Source organism: Scatophagus argus, chromosome 3 (assembly GCF_020382885.2).
Source record: "Scatophagus argus isolate fScaArg1 chromosome 3, fScaArg1.pri, whole genome shotgun sequence".
Lineage (NCBI taxonomy): Eukaryota > Metazoa > Chordata > Actinopteri > Scatophagidae > Scatophagus > Scatophagus argus.
The window spans coordinates 9,246,536-9,264,975 of record NC_058495.1 but is presented as its reverse complement, the minus strand read 5'-3'; the positions used below and the strand labels follow the sequence as shown (position 1 = coordinate 9,264,975).

The 18,440-nt window shown below is 41.0% G+C and overlaps 2 protein-coding genes across 3 annotated transcripts in view; one reads left to right on the top strand and one right to left on the bottom strand.

The window, feature by feature from the left end:
- Positions 1 to 11,035, top strand: part of col2a1b (collagen, type II, alpha 1b) — a 46,007-nt gene extending 34,972 nt beyond the window's left edge. For both annotated transcript variants that reach the window (XM_046383277.1, XM_046383276.1), the window contains 13 exons: positions 714 to 875; positions 2,345 to 2,452; positions 3,741 to 3,848; positions 4,151 to 4,204; positions 4,632 to 4,739; positions 5,450 to 5,503; positions 5,719 to 5,826; positions 6,215 to 6,268; positions 6,415 to 6,522; positions 7,418 to 7,706; positions 7,959 to 8,146; positions 8,425 to 8,667; positions 8,952 to 11,035. In XM_046383277.1, coding sequence (XP_046239233.1) covers positions 714 to 875; positions 2,345 to 2,452; positions 3,741 to 3,848; positions 4,151 to 4,204; positions 4,632 to 4,739; positions 5,450 to 5,503; positions 5,719 to 5,826; positions 6,215 to 6,268; positions 6,415 to 6,522; positions 7,418 to 7,706; positions 7,959 to 8,146; positions 8,425 to 8,667; positions 8,952 to 9,098 — 1,731 coding nt within the window. In that variant the 3' untranslated portion in view covers positions 9,099 to 11,035. The remainder of the gene's footprint in view (positions 1 to 713; positions 876 to 2,344; positions 2,453 to 3,740; positions 3,849 to 4,150; positions 4,205 to 4,631; positions 4,740 to 5,449; positions 5,504 to 5,718; positions 5,827 to 6,214; positions 6,269 to 6,414; positions 6,523 to 7,417; positions 7,707 to 7,958; positions 8,147 to 8,424; positions 8,668 to 8,951) is intronic.
- A 1,935-nt stretch (positions 11,036 to 12,970) lies between these two features.
- Positions 12,971 to 17,682, bottom strand: LOC124056138 (leucine-rich repeat-containing protein 3-like). The gene is made up of 2 exons (XM_046383275.1): positions 17,073 to 17,682; positions 12,971 to 15,216 (listed from the first exon to the last, which is right to left on the bottom strand). The coding sequence occupies exon 2, from the start codon at positions 15,147 to 15,149 to the stop codon at positions 14,292 to 14,294; it is 858 nt and encodes a 285-aa protein (XP_046239231.1). The 5' UTR covers positions 15,150 to 15,216; positions 17,073 to 17,682; the 3' UTR covers positions 12,971 to 14,291.
- Between the last annotated feature and the right edge of the window lie 758 nt (positions 17,683 to 18,440).

Genomic DNA, 18,440 nt, shown 5'->3' with positions numbered 1-18,440 from the left:
AAGTTCACATCTACTATCAACAGCCCTCACCCTGACACCCTTCAACCACTTGGCCAAGTCCATAAGAACAACAATAAAAAATAGATACAGGACACTGATGTTGTTGAATATTTTAAAATTGTTTGACTGTTATTTTTGCAGTTTACCATATTTTTACCTTAACATCTAGAAAAAAAACTAAACTTTCAACCTTTGCTACATACTGTAGAGATACTAGATTCATTGTTGAGTCACCAAATGTGAATTTTGTGAAGGGAAAATGGTTTTGATTTATGTTTTACAAGCAAGAACCAGGTGCAAGTGAACTGATACAGAAATGTTTTCTAAATGCCACCCGAACTTATTGTCACCTAAGAATCCTTTTTAATTTTCACCTATGGAGTATTTGCTTTGTTTCACACACACACACGCATACATTACCAAAACAATATGTCTGACACAGTTGGAGTTGGATTAGTTTGTTTAGAACATTTTTACAGACTGTAACACATCGTGATAAACAAGTCTGATCCTGTGAGACTGTTAATACAAGATATGTGTTATTAAAAGTTATTTAAAGATGCACAGACACCCTGGGGCTCACTGAAATAATAGAAACTATAATCCCACTGGCTCTGTAAACCTGATGTGAGCAGACTCACACACCATAGAACTGACATTTATTACAGTGTAATATTGTTTCATTTTATGTGTCTTATGTTATCCTCCTCTAGGGTAATCCTGGACCTGCTGGTCCTGCCGGCCCTCCTGGTAAAGATGGACCCAAGGGTGTGAGGGGAGACGGTGGACCCCCAGGCAGACAGGGTGATGCTGGTCTCCGCGGTCCTGCTGGGTCTCCTGGAGAGAAGGGAGATGCTGGAGAGGACGGTCCCCCTGTGAGTTTGTCTTTCTTTCCTCATATTCATCCACATAACACTCAAGACTCTTCTTGGTTTTTACCTGATATGTAATTTAGCAACCTCATGACACTTGTAAAACCACTCCAATCTCCTTCTCTGCGGCCCGCACGCTCTCCTTCAACACTGTCAAGGTGAACGCAGGTGTCCGTTATCCAGAGAAGAAAATGATTAAATGTGTTTGTTTTCTACATTACTGTCTACTTTTACATAGCACTGTCAGCCCAAAGAGCCAATTTCATCAGTAATGGACAGCCGCCGAGCACACTCTCCATTAATACACCGAGCTGTCAGTGTCAATCACTGAGTGTAATAGCAGACCCAGACATATGACAGCACAGGGAAGCACAAGCCCAGTGACAGGCTAATGACAGGACTCCAGGCTTTTACCTTGCCTGTACTCAGCACTACACACACAGACACACACATACACACACACAAATGTCACACATGAGTCCAGTCAAGATAATGACACATCACCGATGATTGCATACTCAAACATGAAGCCGCTATGTCAAGACCCATCCCACCTATAGATTACATATATTAGATCTTGAACCATGTATCAACACATCAAAGTGATAGTCAGCTGAATGGTGTGTCTCAGCTGCCACCGACAGTCACTTGTTGATTGTGAGCATGGTTTCATGGTTGCATCGTAGGACATGTGACAGAGCAGACTGTGGAGGATGAAGTAGACCAGAGAGGTGATGAAAATGTCAATGTTAGTCTGTTGTGCTGGAAATGGGAATTGTAAAATCCCAAGTGGAACAAATGACATAAGAAAGAAATCAAGTAAAGAGACAGAATGAATGAAACAGTTATGAAAGAAGAGAACACAAATAAAACTTGCTAATACACAATAATAAAAACGCTGGCTCATAACACTGTGTAAAGCCATTATTTATTCTTCACTTCAGCTTTGTTTAAATAAGCTGAATATAGTGTGTTAATCGGTGAGCTTTAGAGGTGCTGGAGAGCCAGACTAACTGTTCCCCCTGTTTCTAGTCTTTGTGCTAAGATGAACCAACCAGCTGATGATGATAGCTTCATATTCTATGCACAGACATGAAATTGCTATTGATTATCTCACCTAGCTATCATCCAGATTTGGAAACGACAGAAAATCTGACTGCTGACTGTTGTAAATTGAGTTTGACCAGTGAATCAGTCTGAAGAATATATGGTCTGAGATCATTTAGAAGCAGTGTTACAATTCTGTGGGAAACAGAACCTCCAAGAGCACAGACGGGTTCATTTTTCAATTGTAAAAGTGTTAATCAGTATATATCTTGGTTGTAACGCAGTCTCATTCTTGGTATAATTATTATAACAGTAGAATTTCCAGAAATTAAAAGAAAAACCACCATAATTAAATAACATGTAATGATCTGGCTATTAATACATTTACCACACATTAAATGTGTTTCCTCCTCCTCTCCTCTCAGGGTCCCCTGGGTCCTTCAGGTCCTCAGGGTCTGGCTGGTCAGCGTGGTATCGTCGGTCTGCCTGGACAGCGTGGTGAGAGAGGTTTCCCTGGTCTGCCTGGACCTTCTGTAAGTAAAACTCTGTTCGCTTTGTCCAATCATTTAATGCCAGAAATAGGGCTGCAACAGTCATTTCAGTTATCGATGATTTTGTGTTTTTTCACACTGAACTGAGTCATTCATATATATGGATATATATATATATATATATATATACATACATACACGTTGGTTGAAGACCTTGGATGGTACCTGTGGAGGTGTTCACAACATGAGGTGTTTATGTTTCTGTCTATTAGTCTGAAATAAGTTAGTTAAATAGATGTTCATGACTCTGCCCTCAGAGCACAACACCTAATGTGTTGTGACTCAGTACAAGAGAAAGTAGACAAACCACAGACTGCCTCTGGGCTGTCATTCTGCTGTGGCCTAATTGGATCACACTCAAATCACATCTCACATGGGCCAGGGCTTTTCTCCTGCTGAACTGACTTCATTTGATGTTCAGTATGACATGTGACAGGAAGGCTTCCGTGTCTACATCTCACACCATTTGATATGTGACATGAGCCATGTTCCCTACTTACAGCATCTCAATGGGCATGTCCTGAACATTAATTATTCATCGGTATGGAGCCAATGGGTGCCAAGAAAGAAGCGGTGATGCCAGACTCACCCAGGAACATTTCAAGCAGAGAATATGCTTTTAATATCACAAGTCACATTTGAACTGCTGATACTGTTTTTGTGGCTGCCTCTACTTTTTTTAAAGTTTGGTCTCTCTGAAGGCGGCAGCTGCTCAGTTTTATGTACTAATAGCGGTGTTTCTGGATTGAGCAATGCTTTGTGTCGTGGTTCCAAACTAAATGGGCATATGGAGAGGCAGCAGTCATGTGCTTTCTAAATGTTTGCTGACTGATTTGGTATTTACAGTGTCTGACTGGTCTATTTCTCAACTACTTGAACTTTCCTACAAAAACTAAGCTTTTAAGATGTAGACTGGTTGTGCCAGAATGAAGTCTTTTTAATATATATTTCACTGTTGTCCTTTTTTTCATTTGTTGCTATAATAATGGTTTAATAAAATTGTCTTCATCTGAGCCCTTACCTGCACACAGTATCTGGTTTTAACTTGGAAATCATTACCAGTCTGATATATCAGCCAGTGGGTGATCCGACCCAAGCTGTTCGCTGTTCGCCTGACTGTGACGTTAAGACTGAATCTGTAATCACAGAAATGTAGATTGAAGATGAATCGTGGATGAATTACATGAGCAGTTGTACCTCAAGGAAATCCATCTTATGATATAACAAATTTAGTTTAGGTGTAGTAATGTGTCCTCTTCTCTCCTCTCAGGGTGAGCCTGGAAAGCAGGGAGCTCCTGGTGGCAGCGGAGACCGTGGACCCCCTGGACCTGTTGGACCTCCTGGACTCACTGGACCTGCAGGAGAGCCTGGCAGAGAGGTCAGAGAATGTGCAACACACAGCGTGTATGTGTGTGCGTGTGTGTGTGTATGTGTGTGTGTGTCTGTGTGTGTTTGGATTCACATCCAGCACTTTGCATTTATTCTGACTGAAATGATCCCAAAATAATTAAAACACACTGCAGTTTGCATAATGTATACATTTGCATTGTGTTTGCACCATGTTATTAATGTGCTTTATTGGAACATGGTTCATTATGCAGCTGATCAGTATTCAATAGGACATCTGGCTTGGTGGAGGTAGAAGCTATTAACACTCAATATTGTGCTGCCATCTGACAGGGAAACCCTGGATCCGATGGACCTCCTGGCAGAGATGGTGCTGCTGGAATCAAGGTGAGAAAAACAGAATAACGCTGCATAAGATACACTTGGTCAAAACCCCTTTGAAATATGCTGTTATTCAGGATACGGATTGTGCTGCTATCCTTCTTGATATTTGATATTCTATGTGTAAAATAATCAGGACTGCAACACAAATGCATTTTGTTAGAGTTTATCTGAAATTGCCTGTAAATGTATTACTTGGTATTACAATTACTCTGTCTCTTCAAATACTCAAGCACAATGTTAGTTTCATGTTCATTATATCAAGGAAATTAACTTTTTCCACAATGACGGCCCTTTGCTGTCTTCTCGTAATATTTCTAAATACAGATCAGACTAAAGGTAAAGAGCCATGATCCCACTGTAGTAAACCACAGTATACCAGCCTTTCTGACATGCCTGACCTTCTTCTCCTGTTGTGCTCTCTGTGCTGCAGGGTGATCGTGGTAACACTGGTCCTGCTGGTGCTCCTGGCGCTCCCGGTGCTCCTGGTGCTCCTGGCCCAGTTGGTCCCACTGGCAAACAGGGAGACCGAGGAGAATCTGTGAGTCCTTGCTCAGACACATGAAGTGAAACAGGGATGTTGTGTGTTTCAAATACCAAGTGTTTACAGGGGTAAAGTGTGTCTCTCACTGATAAATAGAGAGCTGAAATCATTTATAAAGGGTGGATTTTTTTTTTTTTTACCTGAAGGAAATTAGCATACGGTCTGAGAGTACACAAGTACGGAGGAGGATGTCTCAAGTGTTTTATTCTTGCCTAACTGACTTGAGGTGAAAAAAGTGAAAAATGTACCTGTTTACTTTTCTCACATAGATACTCTTTATTCAGTGTTTCTGCGTCAGAGATTTTCTACTGTTTTAACATTATTTGGCCCTTAAATTCACCTCATGGCAAAATTGTATTAACCCAACAGTCAGTTCTGCCCTTAAGGGCTACCGGAGTGCCTTTTGGAAAGCTGCACTATGTTTTTAAGTTACAGTGGCTCTGACTGAGTGATATTGAGTGATAGAGGTAGATGATGGCACCATTTAAATACAGATCTTGTTTGTGTTGACAACATATATACAGCGTACATACACGTTAACAGCCATTTTAAAAAAGGGAATGATGGTAACAGTCCACAATCATTTACTTAATTCATTTAGACACATTAATATTAACAGATAATATGACAGTAAATGTCTGCTCCAGTATTTTACGTTTCTACTCTAACGTCACCATTTTCTTTTGTTTTGTCTTTGTCTTTCACAGGGTGCACAAGGACCTGCTGGATCTCCAGGACCTGCTGGGGCCAGAGGAATGCCAGTATGCTCAGTTTTGAATTATTTAGGGCACAAACAAATGCAAAAACAGAACTGGTGTATCAGTTAAACCTTGAAAATCAGTTTGTATTTTCTTAGATAAAGCTGCTTAGATTATTTGGTGAAGTTCTGGATTCATCACATCATGTCCTCTAACAGAAAGACAGTCATTAGTGAAATTACGCTTTCCTAATTAGGTTGTTTTCCATTTGTGCTCAGGGACCTCAAGGACCCCGTGGTGACAAGGGTGAGGCTGGAGAGGCTGGTGAGAGAGGACAGAAGGGACACAGAGGCTTCACTGGTCTGCAGGGTCTGCCTGGACCTCCGGTAAGCACCTGGGCTGAATGTAAATCCATGTGACCTTTGTGCTGAACTGGTCAGATTTATTTTATTTTATTTTATTATCAACATCAAGCTGATTTGCACTCTGTATTAGGGTAGTTGTCTTTTATGTCACATATCCGCATGTTCATTACATTCATTACATTCATTTCATTCATTTTACCATTAGAAATTATTGTCATACACTGCTGGGATGTAATGGAAATGATATAGTATTGTTCTTGTTCTTACTTGTCCAGTACTCAGTATTTAAATACTTTGGACAATGAGACGGTTATTAAATTGCATTCTATGTGATATTAAAAAGGTCTTGAAAATGTAACTTGAACCCTGGAGAAACACTGATGTATGAAAGTAATCATTATCTGTTAAGGGTCAAGCTGGAGACCAGGGTGCCACTGGACCTGCTGGACCTTCTGGACAAAGAGTGAGTACTAATGCTACTAAAATGCTGAGCTGTAATAAAAAAAATTGGAATGTCACTTTGAATTACACAATTACACAACACTATGTGAAGTTTCTTCACATGCAGTGTCTTTGGTCCTTAATAGCAAGAGTTTTCTGCGTATATAGGGACCACCTGGACCTGTTGGTCCTGCTGGAAAGGATGGAGCTAATGGTCTGCCAGGACCCATTGGACCACCTGGACCTCGTGGACGCAGTGGAGAGACCGGTCCTGCTGTGAGTACCCACGAGAACTTTCTCTGCCTGCCACGTTCATTATCTGACTCTGAAAACTATAACAGGCTAAATATACCTTTTAGCCAGTAAATGTGACTTGAATAATGTTTTCATGTAACCGTACGTTACAACCCTACATTGTCCTCAATATGGTACACAGTATGTCTTATGTGTTACAAGCATATGACCAATTATGTATTCGGAAATTCAAAACATCCACATAATAGGAAAAGATGCACATTTGAGAATTCTTGACATGGCAGGAGCTCAACTGCGTAAAAATCACACAATATAATTACATGATCATTTGGTGTAAGTCATGTTGTTGCTTGGTATTAACTGTGTTGATGTGGTGGTAAAAACTCATAAACATCCCATATGATGTGACTAGTATATACATTTAATATGAAGGATATAAAAATTGGTGTACGATTCACTTTCCCATCTGTGTGTGTAATCCTTTTTAAAACCTTTTAAATCTTTCTTTCCTGGTTGTGTTTGAAGAGCAAAGTCATTGTATGCTCTGTGCAAATGCTAGCTATCACCACTTAAATTATTTATAGAAAAAACTTTGTTAAAGGTCAGATTAAAAAGGGATTTTAAAACAACTAAATAAGGTGTAGGGAGGACTTTAGTTGGCATCATTTGACAATTTTACAATGCGTACATTGTTGAAACGAAGAGTGAAGCTCAACAAAAGGAAACTGAAATGAGACGAGGAACAGATTGCAGTACAGATGGCACTATTTCCTGCACCCATTGTGGGAGATGAGGAAGGAGAAGACAGAATAATCCACCATTTGCGAGCAAGATGACACATCACAGGTGGAGCAATGACTTGACAAAAAAAAATGTGCCGAATTTAACCATTGCATCTTTCTTCTTTTCCTCTCAGGGTCCCCCCGGAAATCCCGGACCCCCTGGTCCTCCTGGTCCCCCTGGCCCTGGCATCGATATGTCTGCATTTGCTGGTCTAGGTCAGACTGACAAGGGCCCTGATCCTCTCAGGTATATGAGGGCCGACCAGGCCTCTGGAAACCTTCGTCAGCATGATGCTGAGGTCGATGCCACACTCAAGTCTCTCAACAACCAAATTGAGAACATCCGCAGCCCTGAGGGATCCAAGAAGAACCCAGCTCGCACCTGCAGAGACCTGAAACTCTGCCATCCTGACTGGAAGAGCGGTGAGTGACACCTAGAGAAATTGGTCAAATTGTGGTGAAATAATGAAGGAGACAAGTTGAACTTAGGTGACATTTTACTTAGGCAGCTTAGGGTAAATATAGTTTGTGTGGCGATATAAGCAATGCACAATATTCCATAACATTATATAGTGAATTTCTGATGATTATCAGTTTTTTTTATTCAAGGGAAGAGGTAATGTGAAGTATGAATAAGGTGTCAAGCTGATGTGTTCTGGCTTTGGCTTCCTGCAGGAGAGTACTGGATTGATCCCAATCAAGGCTGCACCATTGATGCAATCAAGGTCTTCTGCAACATGGAGACAGGAGAGTCTTGCGTCCACCCCAAGCCCTCCAGCATTCCTCGCAAGAACTGGTGGTCAAGCAAGAGCAAGGACCGCAAACATGTGTGGTTCGGGGAGACAATGAATGGAGGATTTCACGTAAGTAGCACCATGGTTTTGTAGTCTGGGTTTGGTTTTATAGGGCATTATATGGTTGAAGTCTAGAGATCATTGATTTGCTTTTGTTACTGTGAGAAAATGAAACCAGTCAAGTCAGGTAAAGTTCTGCTGTTGAATTTGATTTTTGGCCTCTATCTCAGTGTGTGCTGTGATTGGTACTAGCCATCACGACCCTGCAAATGAAAAGTGGGTAACATAATAGCAGGGGTGTTAAGTGCTATTCTCAATTACTTCTCTTCACCTGTGGCCCATTGCAGTTCAGCTATGGTGATGACAGCCTGGCACCCAACACTGCTGCCATTCAGATGACTTTCCTGAGGCTGCTGTCCACTGAGGCTTCTCAAAACCTCACCTACCACTGTAAGAACAGCGTGGCCTACATGGACGCCTCAACAGGTAACCTGAAGAAGGCTGTGCTGCTGCAGGGCTCCAACGATGTGGAGATCAGAGCCGAGGGCAACAGCCGCTTCACTTACAGCGTGATGGAGGATGGCTGCACGGTAAGACTGGACAGATTTAGCACAGGTGTACACCCAGGGATCAATAAAGTGTTCTGATTCTGATTGTGATTCTGATACACATAGTACGTCATGTAAATACATCTTTTATACTAATTTAAAGGATGTAAAAATTGGTATATGACTCCCCTTCCCTTCAGGATGGACATCTGTCCCTTTAACACCCTGGTGTTCACTCAACTCACCAAGCCAATCTCATTCTTTGTGATTGCGAAAAAAGTCATGGGTCATTTAACATCCATTGTGCTTTTCTTCCCTCTGCACAGAAACACACGGGACAGTGGGGCAAGACAGTGATCGAATACAGATCGCAGAAGACCTCTCGTCTGCCCATTGTGGACATTGCCCCCATGGATATTGGTGGAGCAGATCAAGAGTTTGGAGTTGAAGTCGGTGCAGTCTGCTTCTTGTAAAGAACGAGGGATCGAAAAGAAGAGAAAGAAGAAGTGGAAATTTAAAAAAAATAGGAAGAAGAGCACACTTTAGATAAAGGAGGAGAGAAAGAGTGAAAAAGAAAAATCAAGACACTTTTTTTTTTAAAATGGGACTTTTTTTCTAAGTAAAAAGTGCTTTTTCCAAGTCGAACTCCGTAGGATATCTGCACTGATTGGCACCAGCAACTGTCATCTGTGATTCATGCAGCATTGCTTCCAGTCAACTCGCCCCCCTATGGACACCCAGCCTTCCCCAAAGCTCCTGCGCCCCCCCTCACTCCACCTACTCTGCCCTATGAACAAGAAGGAGGAAGTATGAGGAGAGTACAGGGACATGCCAGGGAACTAGAAAGAGAAAAATGTGTTGGTGTTATTTATTTATTGTTTAGGTCTGGGTCCCAGGTGTGGTAGGACTGAGTTGGTTGCTAAGTAATAAAAAGCCCACTTACACATTATTTAAAAAAAACCTCATCCACCAACTTCTTCTCTTACTTCCTCCTCTTTACTAATCACCCCATCACTCCTGTAGCATATCCACTAAAGCAAACATATCTCTTTGAAACCAAAAGTCTCGCTAGAAAGTGCAGGTGTTCCTATTTCTACCACCACAGTGTGTATCGAAAAGTTATTGTGTATTATAATAAAAGTCAATGGTGCTATTGTTGTAAAACAGTCTGTATTTTTTAACAACCAGATACTCATACAGTGGCTTGTATATCTGTATATATATGTATATGTGTGTATACATATATATATAGTTTCTCGGAGAGAGCATTTCACCTTGGGATTTTGGATTTCAGGGTGATAAATGTCCCTGCCTCACCCCACACTCCTGCTTCAACCCGCATGTGAAAGCAAATGTGCCCATGATGAATTTTTACAATCAAGGCATGTCCAATTTGGGATTAATACTGAATTTAATTTTCTTGTTAGTTTTGTTTTAGACATTCTAAAGCTACCTCACACTAAAAACAAATCAAACTAAGGCCTTTTTCCCCCTGACTCTTTGTATACAAATCCCTGTATCTTAGGTGAATATCTATATGACCAAAGTGTTTAAGAATCTTGGTCATAAAAGCCCAGTCTGCTGCCCTGCCATTTGCTGTGACCTTTGACCCCTATCCCTCTCTTCTTCCTCCCAACAGTCCCCTCACACAGGGCGTGTCCTCTGCCTGGACGTATACACACACAGACACACACGCACACACACACAGAGTCGAAGAGATTCGTTGTGTGTTTGATTTTGTTGCTCCCGATCTACAGCCAGCGCAGAGGGCTCATTTGTGTGAGGTTGTGTATATTTTTATTATTAATAATAGTTTTATTATTAATAATAATAGCATTATTATATTATTATGATCATGACTTGTTTTTGTTACGTTTTAATTAATGTAAATTGGAAATAAAAAACAAAACCAAGTTAACAGGCTGAAGTTGCTTTTTATTTATACCCTGAATTTTTCTCCCCCGTACTGAAATATCTGTGACAATGTTTCTGACTCTGAACCAAGGAAATTTCTTATATAAAGTCACACCTAAAGATGTGATTGTCCCCTACTCCCACTGTATGTTTTTTGTGGCGATATATTTCCAGGGGGAAAAACACCTGAGATCTCAAGAAAAGGCAGTGAAGAGATGGATGAATGCGGGGTCATTTTTGTTTGGTGATTTGTGAAAAAGAAAAACAAAGAAAAAGTTGAAGAAAGAGGTGGTGAAAGTTCATATCGTGTACTTTTTTTTATATGTGTAAAATAGTTTTTCAATCATTTCATTAGAGCAGAAAATAGGAAACACTGGCAAGCATGATCAGCTCATTCTGTGAACTGATAATATCTTCCTGTATTTTCATTACTTCTCCTCATCTTCTTCCTTTTCCAACCCGCAGTAGCAATAAAAGGTAGAAGCATTTCTATGAACAAAGTAATGTTTCTTTAATTTTTTTTATATATTTGTTTTTTTCCTAAAATCACTTTTTTGATAGAATATTATTATTTGATGTAATGATTTTTGATCTATGACTTCATCACTGTTTGAATAATTATAGACATATAAACAGGAGAGAAAACAAATCACTGGGACACAAATACATCACCAATAAAAGAAAAAACCTCTACACACAGAGTTGGTTTTTGAGTTTTGGGATATCTGCCTCATTGTACCTTCATGAGCCAAAAAGGGATTAAAGATTGTATCATGGCATTAATGCATATAGGACACTGAACTCTGCAACAAGATTAGATAAATGATTTGTGACATACAAGTAACATTTAGGAAATATTATGTAAAGTTACACCAACAGCGCTATACAAGTGTATTCATGGACAAATTCCTTTTGAAACTCGCAGAACAACTTCTAACTCCAATTTTTTAGCCTGTGGGCTTCAAAGCAAGATCAGGTTTTCATAGGGATCGGTTAAAACAATATTAATATGCTTTAACTGATCCTAGTTCAAATTTACAGTAGAGTAGGCTATGTCTTCCTACTGAACAACATAAACTTAGAACAGTCTCTCTCTGTAAATTACAAGGTACACACAGCACATTTAGCACATTACAGCACACAGAAATATGTCCTATTCTACATTTTGCCTCAACTCTAGGAACTTTTGAACCCAACTGATAATGGGCCACAATAAACCTTTGTTACATCTATGAACATACAGTATGAACAATAAAAGGGCTGAGGCTGTACTACAGCGGTACCTGGAGCTGAATGCTAAAGTTTGCATGCTAACATGCTCACAATGACAGTGCTAACATGCGATGTTTACCAGGTGTAACATGACCATTAACCGTGTTAACTTAGTGTGGTAGCATTGTGCAAACATGCTAAACAAAAAGCACTAAACAAAAAGTACAGCAGAGACTTATGGGCATGTAATTAGTTACATTATTATATTATTTAGCCTTAAACCTGCAGTGCAGAACTTTTGTCTCCCCCTTCTGGCAGTGAGAGTAACTACACAAACACTAGTGATGCATGAAGTATGCCTACAGGTCAGCTTAAATATCCCTGTTCATACTTACCATCACTTTCCTGGTTTTGACTGTAATACTTCCTCTGAATGTGGAGTTTCTTTTAGCATCACAAATCTTCCTTGGACATTTTTTAGTTTTTTTCCGCCAAAGGCTTTCCCTAGCTGCTGTACCTTGATCGGTTGCTGCAGTAGCTCTCCCAGCATGGGAATGTCACCACAGACTCCAAATTTAACTACTAAATACAGAGAGATTTACCAGGTAGCGACAGGCTGAATCTCCATTATGTTAACTCACTTTGCAAGTGCTTGAATGAACCACATTCATTACAGTTGCTTATGTAAAAGTCCAACTTTAAACCAAAATATTGAACAAATATACATTTTAACCTCATGATGATAACAGACAAAAAATTACAGGATCACAAAACTTTTTACAATACATCCAGAGGAAAGCAATGTCTGTATCAAATTTCATCACAATCCATCCAACAGTTTTAGACTGACTGCCACCCCCAAAGCCACACTGCTAACATGGTTTAAAAAATCCTCTTAAATCAGTGGTTCCCAGCCTATTCAGTTTATGACCCCTTTAATCAAAGCAATTACTTCTGATTTCCCTGTAAGCTGTTACAAAGCCAATATTTGCTCAGCCAAATTGACCGACTGACTTTTTAAAAGGCTGAAGCCACCTCAGGTAATCCAAAAATTATCAAGGATAAAAACATAAAAGGAGAAGTCTGAAAAACCTAATTTTGCTTTAATATCCTGGCAATAAATCTCATGACCCTTCTGCTTGAATTTGTGAGCTCTTTTTCGGTGCCTGACCCCCCTGGTTGGAAACCACTGACCTAAACACATATGAAATGGCAAACAGAGCATGCATTCACCACACAATACACCCTCTCTTCAGAGAATAAAGCTCCACAGCTATTGTCACAGTAAATATGATTACAGTGAACTCAAGCGAATTAAAAAATGTAGCTGTTAATCCAGTCAGAGTTTGTTCCATTTATGCAGAACATTGAGCTAGATGTTCAATGCACCTCCAATATACAAGTCAGTAGTGGCATTCATTTTAACATTACATGTGTTACTAATTGTGAAAATTATTCCATTTATTATCAAAGATTTCTGCTTATTTTTACAGAGGCTTGAAAAAAATAGAGTCTGATACAGCCTATGTGGAAAATGGGAACCAGAACAATTTGTACGCAGCAATCAGTGCAGAGAGGATTGAAAAGCAGGACTCAAGAGATTAATTAAAGCTAAACTAACAGCTTCCCTCGGATAAATGGTTATACTAATCTAATTTCTTGCAATGTTCCACTTCTAAATCTGGAATCTGGAATGTCTCTGTATCAATCAGTGACAGGTGTATGTACAATAAGCTGTCCAGATCTTTTAGAGCTGATTGGTGCAGCTTGGTGACAAAATAGTTCACCTCCAGCTTTAATAGCTTCCTGAGAGTAAATTTAGATCAGCGCTTCTCCACGGGCACTGAAACGACTGGCTTAGTGGTTGTGTACTGGGGAAGGCCTTAATAGCATCTGTGCAAAATCAGTGTTATCAGAGTAAAAATGGCCATAACATTGCACAAAAACACCACAGGCACGCACATACGCACACAAATGAGACAAGCAATTATATGAGGACACACATTTGAGTTTAGACATTTTCCTTTTTGACCTTACAAACACACTCCAGCTGATTAGTGCCTTTCAAGTCTTCATTAAGGGTCAGCTGGTCAAAGGCATCTAATTAGAGCTTAATGAAACATAAAATACCACAGTGTGAGGCACGGTGGGAGAAGAAAAGAAAGGAGAAATGGGACCACAAAGGGAGACAGAAGGTTGTGAAGATCAGAGAAGAATTTTCTTTCATCACTTATTTCATCCTTTTTTTCCACATTGCACTATTTTCTCTGAGTGCACACGGTTGAATGAGTAAATGAACACCCCCCTCTCATTTTTAATTAAATTGAGAAAAATGCCATAGATAAAGAAATATCAAGCAAAACAAAGAGGGCTCAGTAACAAATATAAAGAAATGTTGCAATCACAACATGGCTGAAGGTTAATTTCCTTATTATCAGCATCTTCCACAGTCGACAAACAGTAACTCCACACAACATTTTAAAGTCCCTTTCCATAAAAATGGGATTATTATTCCATTTAAAGTACAGTCAAGCAGGATTTCAGAAACCGGTGCTTAGAGTGTCTGTCTCTGTAGGGGTCTTGTGAGGGCTGGGCAAACTCTTCAGGTACTCCAAATGCCTTCGGGCCTCGGCTTGGTTCTGCCTCACATAGTACACAACATACACAATGACCATAAAGAACCATACGAACATTGTTATGAGCATGGCCACATCAGTGGTTTTCCTCTGCAAGCTGCAGAAATTCACCCCAGAATCCAACAGTTTGACCAGCGATTGACCTGCGTGCTCGCCCTGCGACCCCGGGTCTTCCCACCTGCTCCCCTCGCCCACCACCCGCACAGAGCTCTCACAGATGATCCCATTCACTGTCTCAGGCTCCAGGTTCAGAGTCTCCATCAGCTCCTGAAGGGTGCAGTCACAGTGCCAGGGGTTGTGGTAGAGTCGTGTCTTTGCACGCGTGGAGCCAAACTCGTCCCTGCTGGCCTGCCTCAGCTGGTTATGCGAGAGGTCCAGCAGGCGCAGCTCGGGGCCCAGATGTCGGAGCGCCCCTGAGGCGAGAGAGTCAATGCGGTTGTGGGACAGATACAGGTCCCGCAGGTGAACCAGGTTGCTGAAAGCGCTCTCAGGGATGTTACGGATGTAGTTGCGTTCCAGGTGGAGGGACACAGTTTCTGGTGGGATCCCCTCTGGGATCTCCTGCAGCCCAGCATCTGAGCACAGCACTGTAGCCGTGTCCCAGGTGCAGTGGCAGCTGTCCGGGCACTGTGGGGACACTTGGCCCCACAGGGCCGAGAGCAAGAGCGAGACACACAGCCATGATCGAAAATCCACTCCTTTACCTCTCTGTCTCCCTCCACTGCTGCTCGTACATCTCTCCTCACACCAGCTTGTGCACATCGCCTCATAGCCCCCTGACACACACCAGGTCCCAATCAGACACCACACACGGTCACGCCAGCAGAATCTGAGGGGGGAAAAAAAGGGTCAGCCTGGAAAAGATTACTCTCCCTCCCTCTGTCTGTCTCTTTGCAAACCCTTCAGACAGATGCAATCAAAATGAACGCTGACAGTGGAGATTATGATGTTTAGGAGGAGGAGAAAAAGGGTCAGTGGGTAAAGAGATCGACAATAAAATGAGCTTAGGCCCGGCTTATCTAGTTTATACTCCACAGAGAGACGCTGCGGTGCGAAAGTACCAAAACATGTAAGAATTTCTGAGTTGGAAAAAGCATCCCTTGGTATTCAGAGAAGTCATAACAGTTGTAGTGATCTAATAAAGGTTGTATTTCTGCACCAAAGGACATTAATCATGATACATAATCATGATACATAATTAGCCAAAGTCCTCCCACCTTTTTTCCTGCAGTGTCTTTCATACAGCTCAAACTCAAGACCAGAAGAAAAGCATCACATTACACTCATCAACACATGTTAATTTATCCTTCTATTTTTTTCCAATGATGCCATAGCCCTTTAATCATAATCCATGAGGGGAGGAGGTGGGGAGAGGCTTCTAGGCATGGAGGTTACAAAGAGGGGTTTGATCGATAGCCCAAGTATTGCCTGCTGCACTATTAACGGCAAGAACATCAATCCTGCCTGTGTCCCACAGTGTCAATAAGAGACAGAGCTGAGGAAAAAAAAAAATCCAGGAGTGGTCTGGGTGTTAGCATCTGCTCACTACTCCTACAGTTAGGAGGCAAAAGTTAAAACAAGAAATCTGGCTAGGCTCTGCATCCCACGGGCAAAACGTTGGAGAATATATTATGTGTGTTAGTGTGTTAAGTTATTTTAGAGCCGCTCAGCCTCATCTGCCTGTCAGTCTGACTTTCATACTGTGCAGGCCTGTAAATGGTGTCATTTCAGCTTTTCAGACAATCTAATCAGATGTTTTTGGAACATTTTTGAACATTATGATGTCCTTGTTCCAGGGCAGAAATCACAATACACTCCTTAAATTTGATTAGAAGCACATCCTCTAAATGTCAAGCACTTTCTGCTCTCTCACAGTCTTTATAATAGAATCAAAACTGTCATGCGTCTCTATTCTCCTGCACAGACACCCTGAAGGCTTCAAACTCCCTAACACTGGCCTAGATTTGGTTGATAAGCCTAAAGGTGACTGACTGACAGCCCTGTCATGTCCATCAAGGGGCCAGGGTGCCTCCACTCATTAAATGTCCTGTTATTAACAAATGCTACTGAATGCAAATGCATGCAAATCCACAATTAAAAATAATGATCTGCTGCATAATTATGAATGGGAATTAGAAAGGCTGGAGATGAAGGGAGACTCTAATAGCAAAAACAGGTTGGTTGCAGTTGATGGCTGCAGTTTCAAGTTAAACATTTTTTATATCCCACAACTTAATTCACAAAATATTACAGAGACTGCCTTCTGAGTGGAAATTTGTTTCCAGTAGGCTGTCATACCTTGATTTTTATCAGATTAACCTGCACCGAAGTCATGACATTTCCGGGGAAAATGCATTTAGACTATAAATTTCATTAATCTGGGTGAAACAGGTCAGCTGGACCATCCGAAGATAACGAGACTTAGATGACAGCTCAGATGATTTAGCTTCGTGCAAACACACAAAAAAGGTTTGTTTTATGCATCGTTTTTGCCACTTTCAAAACCTAAACATTAAGTTTGCGGCGGGTTTAAAGAAAGCTTTCGTCCCGTTAGGCTACCATTAACAGCTGGATGCAAATTAACAAGAGACATCCGCGACTGTAGCAACAGTATCATCACGAAATAGTCCCCAAGTCACATTATAGTAAGAATTTAATAGGCACTTATTTTACACGCGGACTTACCGGTAAAACGGTTTCTTGTGAAGTTTTGAGATCCAGAAGGCGGATAAGGATGGTTCTTTAAGATCCGTTCGTAGTTTTTCCTCGGAAATTTCCCGACAGCAGACTGGACCTTATCATCTTCTTCAGAGTGGATCCATTTGTGGAAATAACTATGTGAGGAGCATCAGTAGTGGATCCGTGGTTTGTCGCCTGCAGACGGCTTCCTGGTAACAAAGATGTGGAGCAAACTCTCTCTCTCTCCCTCCCTCCCTCTGTGTGTGTGTGTGTGTGTGTGTGTGTGTTACAAAGACAAACATATGAGGTGTGCCATCATAAGTCCTTCTTATCCCCACTATAGATGGCATCAGTCTTTCTAAGAAGACACTGGTTGTCTCCATATGAGATATTAACTTAATTAGCTATAGGCATAATTAGATTCTCACAGTCATCTCTTCCTGCAAAATTTGATTGAATCCCAGGCAGACAGGTACGCAGGTGAAGAGGCAGAATTTTTTTTTTTAAGGAGACAAAGAAGGAAATAATGCATTGTTAATAACAAAAGCTTTTGTACGTTAAATATGAAATGTCAACTGCAAAGCTGTAGACTTGCAATGGTTGTCAGGCTGTTGAAAAATTTGCTATATGACACAGGAAGACAAACGGGACTAGTGACTGATGGAGCTGAAAGAAAACAACATTAGAAGGAAGATGCAGAAGGTGCGCCTCCCTCATCTATCACTGTGTAAAGACCAGAGCCTATGGTGGTACACTGAGGCATGATGTAATTTGTGATTTTGAGCTATATTAATAAAATTGACATGACATGTATATCAAGTTAAAAGTGAAGATTTATTTGAACTGGTGACTCAAACAGTAGATAACATGCATGCAAAATAAATTCATGCACCTGTGGGGTTGGACAACTTTGAGATTCACACACTTGCTGCCTGCTTTACATATTTCCTTATAAATAAGGTCATGTAGCCTCCACACAAACATGCACAGTAACATGAATAACAATACTGTATGTGGGAAATGTGATTCGTGGAGGTTTACTCTTAGGATGAGTGACCTACTCCCTCTTTGCTTTTCTACCATAAGCTGGAAGAATATCTGCCGATCTGCAGAAGACCCCTCGGGGGGTAAAGGACAGGTCTGACAGCCATGATGACACCTTGTATTCATTCTCTGCCTGCCCAGCCTGCGCTGCTCCTATCAGCCTGCTAAAAAAAAAAAAAAAGGCATTTCCACTCCTGAATACAGAATGCTGCAATTGTAATGCATTTTTGTCCATCTTTACAGCTGAATTTTTGTGAATGTTTTGCCCTTGAGAGGCAATTGTCTCAGCGGTTACCACAGACAGGGCTACAAACAGCCCGAGTTTCAGAC

Excerpts from the sequence above, each read along its gene's own strand:
- LOC124056138 (XM_046383275.1), bottom strand. The coding sequence starts at position 15,149 with ATGTGCACAAGCTGGTGTGAGGAGAGATGTACGAGCAGCAGTGGAGGG.